The 12,987-nt window shown below is 35.5% G+C and overlaps 1 protein-coding gene across 3 annotated transcripts in view; it reads right to left on the bottom strand.

Moving 5' to 3' along the window:
* The window catches only part of unc80 (unc80, NALCN channel complex subunit), an 87,124-nt gene that overhangs the window by 8,095 nt on the left and 66,042 nt on the right, over positions 1-12,987 (bottom strand). For 2 of the 3 annotated variants that reach the window (XM_072535961.1, XM_072535963.1), the window contains exons 44-51: positions 6,272-6,417; positions 5,436-5,775; positions 5,160-5,363; positions 4,621-4,737; positions 4,425-4,562; positions 3,250-3,373; positions 2,948-3,160; positions 1,216-1,400 (exon numbers count right to left, since the gene is read on the bottom strand). In XM_072535961.1, coding sequence (XP_072392062.1) covers positions 1,216-1,400; positions 2,948-3,160; positions 3,250-3,373; positions 4,425-4,562; positions 4,621-4,737; positions 5,160-5,363; positions 5,436-5,775; positions 6,272-6,417 — 1,467 coding nt within the window. The remainder of the gene's footprint in view (positions 1-1,215; positions 1,401-2,947; positions 3,161-3,249; positions 3,374-4,424; positions 4,563-4,620; positions 4,738-5,159; positions 5,364-5,435; positions 5,776-6,271; positions 6,418-12,987) is intronic. The other variant, XM_072535964.1, reaches the window with a different exon arrangement.

Below are 12,987 nucleotides of genomic sequence, written 5' to 3'. Positions count from 1 at the left end.
GATTCAAAGCTTGATTCTATAAGGACATTGGTGATCATCATAACCTATTTAACTCTGTCAGCATCAGTTCTGAAGAGTTCTATTGTTGTTTTTCCACTCCACTGCTTTAAATTTTTTAAACAGGACACGCTTCGTCTCCTCGGGCCTCGTTTTTCTTCTCCTCTCCCTTGTAAAGTAAATCGCATCAACCTCTCGCAGTACTGCGTGGTGCAATCAACTAGAATTTGCAGGCCTTCCCTGCTGTTTGCAAGTAATATTGTACCGTCTGCATGTCTTAAATTATTCACTAGAAACACTTGTGTGTTTATAATATTTGCATAGTAAATAATGGCACTCTAATACCAAAGCCTTTTCTAAATCCCAGTTGGTTTCCTGTTATTCTATCGTCTAGTTTTTGGAGACACGGTCTTGTATCAATCGCAACAAGACTTTTGAAAACATGGTTCATTAAGCTGATCGGTCTATATTCTTCACATTTTGTTGCGTTGGTTTTTTTGGATATTGACATGAACTCAAATATTAACCACTGTTTTGTAATTTCCTAGGTAGAGCTTAGAGGTATGGCACTTGAGCCTTGGTTGACCAAGTTTGGGTTTGCTATCTGCTTTTTTCCTGTTTATCTCTGATATCACTTACCTCTAAATATATGTAAGACTAATGTTAACTAGAAAGTAAGATTCAAATGTTAAAGTGCGTTGTACAGATTATTTGGTTTCCCAAGTTCTTCTGCTTCTTTGTTTTTTTTTGTGGTTATAGCGACTTCTAAAAGACAACCTGCTATTTAACTCACAGATATTTCTATTTAAAACAAAATTCCAAAGGCTCCTTCTTCTAGTTATGTTAAACTTACAATAGTTTTTGCTTGTTTGTTATTAAGTTGGTACGAGTAGATTTTGCTGTTTCTAGAGTTCAAGTTAAGATAATAGTGGTCTAGGTAGTTTAAAGTATCAGAGAATTTCCCGTATATCCTTTTAAATCAACTGACATAGTCAAAAGTATAGATTGCATATGTGATATATAAAAATAAACATACGACACTTAACAGATAAAAATCAAAGAGAATTGATATATCCACGGTCAACGACCAAAGTGTGTTAACCTACAATTCTTATAATTAAAATCGAATACTGAATTATTTAAGTAAACATTAAATTAACAAATTTTAAATTTAATTGAAGAAAATGATTCATATAATTATTGTTTTCATGATTTTACCTTTTGGAATATGAAGGGCTGCATTAAAATATACAGAACAGTCCGGTGAGTAACGACGAAATCTAAAAAGTCCCAAACGAATGTGGCAGCTTCATTTCTTTTGCCAAGTTCCCGCATAGTTCGCCCGATCTTCGACCACTCCTTCATCAACTCGCCCTCAAAACATATCGCCATAATTTTTAAAGCTAAAAAACGAATTCTGTCAATTAGAAGTGTTGGTAAATAAAGGTCTTAACTTTTTTTATAATATGTTATTATTGTCATCAAATTTGAGCAAATATGTTCTGATTTTATACACAAAACATTGAATTTCCATATATAACTATTGTTCATATTTTCATAAATTTTCTCATGCAATTTTGCTGAGTTTTTCCATGTTATAAATTTTTTGAATTAATTTAACTATGTAAATTTTGAGACTACCTCAGGCATTAACACTAATTCGGGATTGTTTTTTACGAAAATTAGCCTTGCAGTTTGCAAGGCTAATTTTCGTTTGAAATTTTTAATTTGAATCACTCTTTTACAGCAATTTTTCCATTTTTCACTGTTGTTTTTTTGCTATGTCATCCTTGATATTTTGCTCCATTTTCATTTCGTTTTTTATCTGTGCGTTTCTAACTCTCTCCAGTTTCGATCTACCGCAGCTTCGTCTCAGATAATCCATTTCTATCGTCATAAGTTTGTTTCTATTAGCTTTGGTGACGTCCCATACTTCCGAACCATAAAGTGTACTACTTTGGACTATACTACGGTAAATATGTTTTTTGGTTTCTCGTCGAATTGTTTTTTCCAGAGAAGAGAGTTTAAGGCACGGGTCGCTGCCCTGCCCTTGTGTATTCTTTCCCTGATTTCATCTGCACTATTTCCCTTCTTGTTGAAAATGACCCCCAAATATTTGCAAGATTGCTCGCCTTTGATTTTGTCGTCTTCCAAGACTAGGTCACATATTTCATCTGCTCATCATTTGATCACTCTCTTTAGCATACGAGGGATATTTCAACGATGTAGAGATGTCAATTGCGATATTTATGCATGTTTAATTGATTATCATAAAACATTCGATACAGCTAAACACGACAAGCTGATGAAGATATTAAAAAATATTGGAATAAAGAGCTATGATCAAAGAATTATTAGCAATCTTTTCTGGAATCAAACATCATTTATCCGTACAGAGGCAGGAGATTCCGATGATATTAAAATTAAACGTGGGGTCCGACAGGGATGTATACTATCAGCCTTGCTGTTTAACATATACTCTGAGGAAATCTTTCAAGAAAAAGTAGAGGATGTTGAAGCCGGAATTCAAATTAACGGAGAATGTATCAACCACGTTACTAACCAGGACATTACCAGGACATTTTATTAAGAATGCAAAAAGGAAAAGAATTGTTAACCACAATAAAAACAGCCAAAATCGAATACCTCCGTCATATCATAAGGAACAGCGAAAAATATTATGCAATTAATTTTACTATGAAAAGTAGAAGGAAAACGAGGACCAGGAAGGCGAAGGATTTTCTGGCTAAAATATCTACGTGCGTGGCTCAACACAACAACCACAAATCTTTTCAGAGTCGCAGTTTGCAAAATACAGATTGCCATGATGATCGCCAACATCCGAAACGGATAGACACTACAAGAAGAAGAAAAAGAACAACTTATGCACCAGTTTGCAGATAACCACTCTTACCAGAAGGATCTTGCAAATTTCTATTATAATACTTACCCAAGAACGCCACTTGATATAAAGATGTTTTGATTTTAGCAGATAATTTCACATCCCTTGTACCAGTAAAAGTCAAACTTCCAGTTCTATTTTCCGCCGTTGGTTTAACATTTGGTCCTGAAGGATTCAAACTTTTTGTATTCGGTGGACTCATGGCGTGCAGTACCAAAGTTAGTGCGAAACTAATATCGGCTTGTTTCATTTGACCAACGTCTACAAAAATTATGTTTTATGTAAAAAACTTTGCTGTACGGATAGATTTACAAAAGATAAAATTATTTCAATTAGAAATTTTAGGTTACCTTTCCTTCCAGATCCGACTCGAAGACACAAAGGCATAATAAGGTTAATAATCATGCTTTCAGTTTTTTCTTGAGATGGAAAAACTGAACTACCACCGCAGACTTGCTCCAAAGTGGATGTATCCTAAAAATAAGTTGCATTAACCATAACGATAAATAAAAAAAGTACGGCGAACTGCTTGAAAATAGTTGTCCAAAAAAGAAAGAAAAATGAACTCGTAAAAAAAAATATACCAAAAGTTCGTTCAATCCACATATTTATTTTATTATAAGCTCACAGAATTTTGACAGTCAAAATTTTGGCGAATGCACCGGTCAAGTTTATATAATTAAAATTACCCCAAGAATTATATCAGATTACTACTAAATTTATATTTATTATCACTATACTTATTTATAAAATTCTTATTTTTAATTTAGAAGAGCAGTTTAACAACAACTAACAATTGACCGTTATAATTCCAAAAAATCCTTATTTCCAATAAGTAAGGATTAATTTATAAATGTTAATAACTTTGTTTTTCGAATGGCGAGCACAACATAACTTTTTTTTTAAACTGGGGTAGCTTCAGAAATAAATAAGGGCTGTTCTATTTTCACCTCCCGGAAAAATCGGAAAATCCCGGAAATATAAATAAATTAATTTATCTATAAAAAATTCACTTTTAATATTATTTCGTATAATTTTAATAATTATTGTATAATATTTATATAAATATATATTAATAATTATAAATTATTACTCCACGGCGAATGCTTGAAAATAGTTATCCAAAAAAAAAAAGAATAATGAACTCCGCCTATTAGAAGAAAACGAGGTAGATCAAGACGGTCGTGGAGAGAAGATCTCAAAGTTGTAATGACCTCCAGAGATTCAAAAACTAAAGATTGCTTCGACAAAAAACGCTGAAAATAAAGATGGGATAAACGGCGGCAGCTGTAGAAAACTCGCCTATTATATACACATTTACATTACAGGAGTACATCGGTAAATAATACAGTGTTCTCGCATTACAGAGTATAGTACTTAATGAGTCATAGACAAGTCAAGATATATTAAAACGAATTTGTGCATGCTTTAGACCAAAAATTAAGGCAGTACTTCGAAAAAATCAAAGAAATACTATACTCTACTGTGGTCTTTGTGACCTTAACAGTTTGGTTCTAATACTTACTTGCATATTTTGAATTTGTAGAGCAATAAGACGCACGACCATCGAGCAAAAGTGTGGTGGAGGAGCTTGCCTCAATAACGCGGCTGTAGCTGAGGTCATACCTTCAGATTGACAGTTGTCACCACTTACTACTAAACTCTACAAATGTTTATAAAAATTACGTCAACATATTACGCTATTACTTCGTGTTTTTTACCTGACATGTACTGATAAGTGCTTTAATCTGAGACCAGTGGATTATATATGGATATTTAACCATTGTGTCGTAAATGCCCTTAAGTAATCCCGCTGCTGCATCCCAGTCAGTATTTCTCTAAAAATAAAGTAAACTACCGTTAGAATTTTTACAGAATAAAATTTGTTAAGGATCCAATAAGTCTTTAAACATAGTACATAGATTCCCCTTGATATTATGTTCCAAAGTTCTGTTATATCCTTTGATACTTAATTATATGGGTTTATTGTCGTATATTTTCATTGTAGGTGAAGATATAATTAAATAATATAATCATAAAAATAAAAAAAAATTCGCAATGCAGTAGAAACTTTGTGTAACATTTTTTAAGAATTGATGATTTTTTACGTTTTAGGCAAATTTAACATCCATTGTCTATACATAACAGACTAAGAACAAGTTGGCATATACAATAAAAATAAATCTCTCTAACGTCAAAGAAGAAAAAGAGCAAATTATACGTAGATACAAGTCTGTAGAAGAAAAGTACCAAAACTTACCCTTATAGAAGTCTTTTTAGATATTTTTTGGAATACTTTATCTAGTCTTCTGAGAATAGTGACTAAAGCTGGACGCATAGCATCATTAGACCAATCAGTGGATGGTAAAATGTACGTCATATAGTGCTGCAAACCTCTGCACCCCATAGATTCAGGATCGTAAGGGGACACTTTCAACAAACTGTGAGCGATATCAGCTAATCGCTGAAAACAAACCATTTTGTCATTTATCTGTCAAATATAGCAGCAAACTTTATACAAAATAAAGAAACTTACCACATGAGACTTAATATCCAACAATTCTACAACTTTTCCATCATTATTATTCTTTTTATTCAATTCCTGCAGTCTTATCGATGCTTTGCACACAAATTCGCCCACTAAGGACAACAATACATCCCGTGGTCTTCTGTAATCAGCTCGTAACACCTCGGAATCTTCCACGTCGTGTTCGTACATACTCTTCGCTCTAGAATGCTCGCTCATAAACTTGGAATGAGAGTCGTCCTCGAAGTCAAACCCTGGAGAATAGGGACCTCGACTATAGTTTCTTTGGCTGGAACCTTTGTGTTCTGGACTTGATCTATGAGGTCCATTGTAACTTCTAAAAGAAGATCTGTATGTATAACACAAAAATTATTTTAAACGTTTATTAAAATATGTAGTTTTACACAAAAGGAAAATGAAGTTCACAAAGAAACTAGAACATTCGTAAAGACACGAAGAAAATGAAGAAAGTAATATATTAAGAAGAAATCTAAATATTTACAAGAAGAAACTAAAAGGTTTAAAAAACAGGGAAATTTAAAAACGCACAAAAAATTCATTCAGAATTTAAAAAGAGGAGTGTTTTATTAATAAAAAAATGCAATTATCAAATATTTACAAATTAACTAAGAACTTCGCAAAAAAATATGGAATTCGCAAAACAAAACTAAATATTTTAAACAAACTACTGCATTCAGAAAAATCTATTGATATTTATAAAAAAAACAATTAAGAAGCTAAAAGTTAATACAAAAACATAAGTGAAAAATTACAGAGAAATTTAGAAATTCACAAAGAGAATAAAAATTCACAAAATAGAAGTAATGTAAATAAAAAATACTTACTTCGTTAAAGATTCACAGTTATTCACCAAGGTTTTTATAGCAACTGCAAGTTGATTTATTATGTCTTTCTCCTTTTTTCCTTCTTTGTTATATGTTGGATATTGAATTTGCCTCACGTAACATGGTAATATTGCTTCCAAAATAATCTAAAAATGATACAATATTATGTATAATGGTATTTAATAACCAAGTAAGTTAATGAAATTCAAAAAATTATTCGAAAAGTAGGTTAAACACAATATACGAGTACATCCATGATTCTGCAAACTGCTTTATTGTGGCATGTCTAATTTAAATACTGTATTTACATGGGATTAAGCCACAATTATAACATCTTTAACTGAGTCGCTCAGAAGCAGATCGTCCCAACTGATTTTTTTTGTATAATTCAGACAGACATTTTAACATATCTTTCATTTCAAAGTGGCTTAACTAACATTTCACTGTATATCAAGAGATGGCGCGAGTTGTACAGTTAGGCTACGTAAACAATTCATATGATTTAGTTATGGAAATGCGGCCCAAGGTACAGTTGGGCCAGTGTACAGTTTGATATTTTAGATATACTCACTCTTGTCTTGTGTGTTTGTATCACTTTTGTCTAGCGTTCATTCGTTATTTATAGCACTATCAGCCTTTTATACGGTTTATGTTTGTGCAATCTTGTGTAACATTGAGTAAATTATTGTACTTTATATTAATAGTGATTGTAAATATCTCGGCTCAAAATTTAAATTGAGATTCTAATTTTTTTGAGATTATAACCTTAAAATGAAGAAATTGTCTTAGCGATGTTGCAAAAAGTATAAGTTAATCTTTAACTTTAAGACAATTGATTACTTGAATTATTTAATTAAGAATATTTTCATTATAGTTTGGAAATGTCGTTTTCGGGTACATCCAGTACTCGTTAACCTAGAGAATTTAAAACAGATTCTGGCTCTGACGATGAGTCTTCTACAACTAGGGAAAGCTTAAAAAAATATGGACTTGTGGAAACTTGATCAAGTATGGATAAAAACGTAAGAAAAATAGGTCAGTTTAAAAGAGATCCAAGACTAAGTTGGTAAAAAATTCAGGAAAATCACATTTCAATTCTCGTGGTAGAATTGTGTCTGAGGAACAATTTTTTCATGGGCTTTCTAGCTGTCCACGAAAGTGTCATTTGTTGTTATTGCTTGAAGAAAGAAAAAATATTTTTCAAAGTTTCTACAACTTATCTCTTTTTAATTTACAGACTGCTTACTTTAATATACAAGAAAAATTTGTTAATAAAGGACGACATCACCATGCGTCAGCTGCTGGACATAGGTCTCGTTCAGCTCGTTCCATATGTCTCTGTCTTGTGCGGCTTGCATCCACGCTTCAAGTCGCCAGTCAGTCAAGGACGACATACAGCAGCTCAAAATCATAATAAACATTTTATGACACGAATTTATATATAACCGAATGAATCAGGTAATATGGTAACTGTTTGCATATCATTTTTCAAAAAAGCTCTGTTAAAAAGTTTCAGATGAAGGGCTCGCCAGAGCTTTAATAAACAAATTAAGCTCGAGAGTATGTCTCACCTGATTTAAATATCTCAAAACTTTTTGATTTGTATGTGCCAAGTAAAGAGTCAAAAGTGAAGGTATCCAATTTCATATTTTCAAAAATGTTTAATTAAGAATTTAATCTTCATTTTCATTATCCTCTTACTAACAATTGCAAACGATGTGACGCTTATAACATGAAAATAAAAAACTGTGTAGGTGTAGAAAAAAGCAGAATGGAAACAGAAAAAAGAGTTATACCTACGGAAGGTAAAAGCAGCTCGAAGTGGAATGAAGGAAGATGCAGCCAAGTATAAAGATACCACAACAGTAATTACATTTGATTTGATGAAAACTTTAGCTGCTCCTAGTATTTCTACGGGAGTGGCTTATTACAAGAGCCAGCTGTAGACGTATTGTTACGAACATGCTTTCGAGATGGCCCAGGTAACGGTTGCATTGCATCTCTAATACCCTTCCAGAAGCTTCTCCGTGTATCGAGTGCGAGAGAGAACAACAGGTCACGTAGGCGAATTAGAGGTGGGACAACTCCCGAATGTTCTGGAACTTAATACTTTTGGTATATATATGACGCGATTTTAGAAGTAGAGTTAGTCGATAAGAGAGTACCGAACTGTAAAGTTATAAATAAATATATGTATATAAATTCGAACCGCTCGTTTTATTTAATCTCGCTACAGTTGGTGTCCGGTGTGAGATTTGCAAATAAATTCAGCAGTGACTTTTGAAAAAGACTTTTGAACTTTTGAAAAGTATTGTTCGTCGGGAACATCCGCGTAGTTAGTACATCCGGTAGTGTCCTTTGTACGAAAGAACATTTAAAAAGTACGTGTGTGCCTGACCAAAGATGCTGCTAGTACAACTTTCAGTAAAACAGTTGCGTGAGCAACTGGAAGAACGCGATGAAGATTGCAGCGGGTCCAAAAAGATACTTCAAGAACGTCTGAAGACTGTTCTCAACAATAATGGAGATGACCCAGAGACATTCCAGTTTCAGTCAGCGGAAGAAGCAGTTTTAATGAAGATAGAAGAAACTTCTAAAAAAATTGAAGAAACGTCTAAAAAAACTGATGATAAATTCGAGACTGTTTCCAAAAGATTCGATGAAACGTCTCAAATGATCGAAGAAACTTCTCAAATTATTAAAGAAACAGCCAGACAAAACGACGAGAAATTCGAAAATATGTCTAGAAGATTCGACGAAGTATGTAATCAAAACAATGAGAAATTCGAAGAAGTCTCAAGAACATTTGATAAGATACAGAAAAATGTTAACGATAAGATAGAAGACGTAGAAGAGAAGATCAAACAATTAGAGACCATGATAACTAACACAAAAGTGCTACCACCAGTTAATACAATAGCCTTAGATCCGGTAGTGAAAGAAGAATCACCCAGAGACGAAACGACACATAATATGAGATTCAAATTGCCACCATTTGATGGAAAGTCTTCTTGGTCCATATACCTTAGACAATTTGAAGCTATTGCGACAGCCAATCATTGGACAGAACAAGAAAAAGCTGTTTCCTTGACTGCTGCTTTACGAGGTGATGCTGCAGATATCCTAAGATCGATTCCTAAGGGTCAAGAAAAATGTTACCAGACCTTGTTTACCCGACTAGACAAACGTTATGGAGATGCCCATCTACAACAAGTCTATAAAGCGCAACTAAGAAGTAGAATTCAACGAGCAAGTGAAAATTTGCAAGAGTTTGAAGCAGATGTTGCTCGTATAGTGCGGTTGGCTTATCCGGAGGTACCAGACAACATTTTAGAAGAAATTGCTGTAGATACCTTCGTCAATGGGTTAAAAGAAAGTGAATTACAGAAAGCTTTACGACTAGCAAGACCGAAAGTTCTAGATGAAGCGCTCGCTATTGCCTTGGAACATGAAACAGCTAGTCAAACTTCACGGAGTCATCGAGTAAGAACCATTGAAGAAGGCGACGAACCAAGCGATGAACGTCTGGAAGAAATGGTACGAAAAGTAGTTCGTAACACGATGCCGAAGAGACGCGAGCCCAGATGTTGGAATTGCGGTGACTTAGGTCATATTCGCCGTAATTGCAAGAAAATGATACAACAGTCGGAAAACTAGAACGGGTCGACAACAAGGGGCAACTGCCGACCTCGAGAAACACAGCCCCCATAGTAACTGTGAACATTACGTCCTCAGGTGGAATTCATAGCTTGTACATAGAGGGTCGTATCAATAATAAAAGTAGATCGTTTTTGGTAGATACAGGTGCAACGAGAACTATTGCACGGCCAGAAGTAGTACGAGGCCATCTTAAATTATTGCCTGCAACAGTAAAGCTTAGAACAGCAACTGGTGAGATAATTAATACATATGGCGAGGCTAATATGTCAGTATCCATTGGCCAGACCACAGTGAAACATACAGTATTAATTGCAGAGATCTCCGATGAGTTCATATTGGGGATGGATTTACTAAGGAAAGTTGGGGCTGTATTGAATGTCAAAGATGGAGTTCTCGAGATCAGTGGTGAAGAGTTGCCGTTTCATGAAGACAAAGAAGATGTTATCAGCTTAATAACTACTTGTGACGTAACAATACCCGGTAATAGTGAGAAAATTTTGATGACCAGACCTGATGGTTACTGCCGAGAGGGAAGTTTAAGGATGGTCGAAGATGTGAATAATGCCGAGTTCCTAACGGCAAAAGCTTTGGTGAGAATTCGAGATGTCGTTCCTGTAAGAGTTATGAATTTAAAGGGAACTGCTATTAAGTTAAGTAAAAGAACTTTGATCGGACAGTGTGTTCCCGTGGCTTCGATTTGTTCCATAAATACTAATGAGAAACCGTCGAAATCTAAGTATCCAAAGGAGCTTGTTGAGACGATGATTAAAACGTGCCAAGATCTTGATGATGAACGAACTAAAAAAGTGAAGTCTATGCTGATAGAATTTCAAGATGTTTTTGCCATGGATAAGAAGGATAATGGCAAAACAAGCATAGTAAAGCATAAAATTAATACCGGAGACGCTCAGCCAATCAGACAACAACCTAGACGACTTCCATTTGCGAAAAGAGATGAAGCCGAAGACATCATCAAAGATATGAACAAACAAGGGGTAATTGAACCATCAAACAGTCCATGGACATCACCAGTAGTCCTAGTAAAGAAGAAAGATGGTTCAACACGTTTTTGTATTGACTACCGACAGCTCAATGCAGTAACTAAAAAAGATAGTTATCCTTTGCCCAGAATAGACGATACTTTGGATACACTTTCTGGTTCTCGTTGGTTCTCCACACTCGATCTGAAAAGTGGATATTGGCAAGTAGACATGGAGCCAGCTGATCGTGAAAAAACCGCATTCTCCATAGGATCAGGGCTTTGGCAGTTCACAGTTATGCCCTTTGGTTTATGTAATGCTCCGGCCACATTTGAAAGATTAATGGATGCAGTTTTAAGAGGTCTAACATGGAAAACATGCCTGGTTTATTTGGATGATGTAATTGTAGTTGGAAGATCCTTCGATGAACATGCCAATAATCTATCAGAAGTCTTTCAACGATTGCGGGCAGCGAATCTGAAGTTGAGTCCGAAGAAATGTCACTTGTTTCGACGAGAAGTGAAGTACTTGGGACATATTGTAGCAAGTAATGGTGTAACAGCTGATCCTGAAAAACTTGCAGCAATTAAGGATTGGCCAATACCAAGAGATAAACACGAAATTAGAAGTTTTCTTGGCCTATGTACATATTACCGCCGTTTTGTCAAAGGATTTGCCAATATCTCCAAGCCATTAACAAAGTTGACAGAAGAAGGCAAAGAATATACATGGAGCGAAGAGTGTCAAAGAGCTTTTGAACACTTACAAATGGCTCTGACCAGCGCACCGATTTTAAGCTACCCTAGACAGGCAGGAAAATTTGTGTTGGACACCGATGCAAGCAACAGTGCAATAGGAGCTGTTCTTTCCCAAATCCAAGATGGGCAGGAGAAAGTCATCGCTTACTTTAGCAAAGTCTTGTCAAAACCAGAAAGAAACTATTGCGTTACCAGGAGAGAATTGCTAGGCGTAGTGAAGGCTTGTGAGCATTTCCATAAATACTTGTATGGCAGAAAGTTTCTTCTTCGTACGGATCACGCTGCTCTAAAATGGCTCCTACAATTTCGTAATCCAGAGGGCCAGATGGCAAGATGGTTAGAACGATTACAAGAATATGATTACGAGATCGAACACAGGGCTGGCAGAGTTCATTCAAATGCTGATGCCCTTTCGAGACGACCGTGCAGTGCAAATTGTAATCACTGTCTTAAATTAGAAGAACGACTTTGCCCCGTGAGACGAACCACCGTCATTAATGAGCAATGGCAGCCTCAACAGCTACAAGACGCTCAAGCAGAAGATCCATGTATAAAAAGAGTATTGGATTGGATGCGTCGAAGTGAGAGACCTTCTTGGCAAGACATTAGTGCATGTAGTCCAGAAGTCAAGTGTTACTGGAGCCAATGGAATTGCCTAGTGCTGAAAGATGATCTTCTGTATAGAACCTTTGAGAACGATGATGGTACAGAAACTAAGCTTCAGTTAATTGTACCTAAAAGTAAAGTGTCAGAAGTATTGCGTCAGTTGCATGACGGTGCATCAGGTGGACACTTTGGTATCACGAAGACTCTGCAAAAGGTTCGAGAACGGTTCTATTGGGTGAACTGTAAAGATGATGTAAGAAGATGGTGCCGGAAATGTGAACTGTGTGCAACCAGTAATGGTCCAGCTGGTAAAAAGAGGGCACCCATGAGACAGTACAATGTTGGTAGTCCTATGGAAAGAGTAGCAATCGACATTGCAGGTCCACTTCCAGAGACAAATGATGGAAATAAATATATCCTGGTAGCCATGGATTATTTTACGAAATGGACTGAGGCCTATGCGATACCAAATCAAGAAGCTGCTACCGTTGCAGAGGTACTTGTTAAAGAATTCTTTAGCCGATTTGGTGTTCCTTTGGAGATCCACTCCGACCAAGGGCGAAACTTCGAGTCAACCCTTTTCCAAAACGTCTGTAAATTGATTGGTGTCAATAAGACCAGAACGACACCCCTGCATCCTCAATCAGATGGAATGGTCAAGAGAATGAACCGAACAATGGGTAAACACCTATCCAAAGTTGTATCAGAACAT

The sequence above is a fragment of the Diabrotica undecimpunctata genome, chromosome 6 (genome assembly GCF_040954645.1).
Source record: "Diabrotica undecimpunctata isolate CICGRU chromosome 6, icDiaUnde3, whole genome shotgun sequence".
Taxonomy (NCBI): domain Eukaryota; kingdom Metazoa; phylum Arthropoda; class Insecta; order Coleoptera; family Chrysomelidae; genus Diabrotica; species Diabrotica undecimpunctata.
Note: the sequence above shows the minus strand (reverse complement) of the source record. Positions and strands in the feature narration are given on the sequence as shown.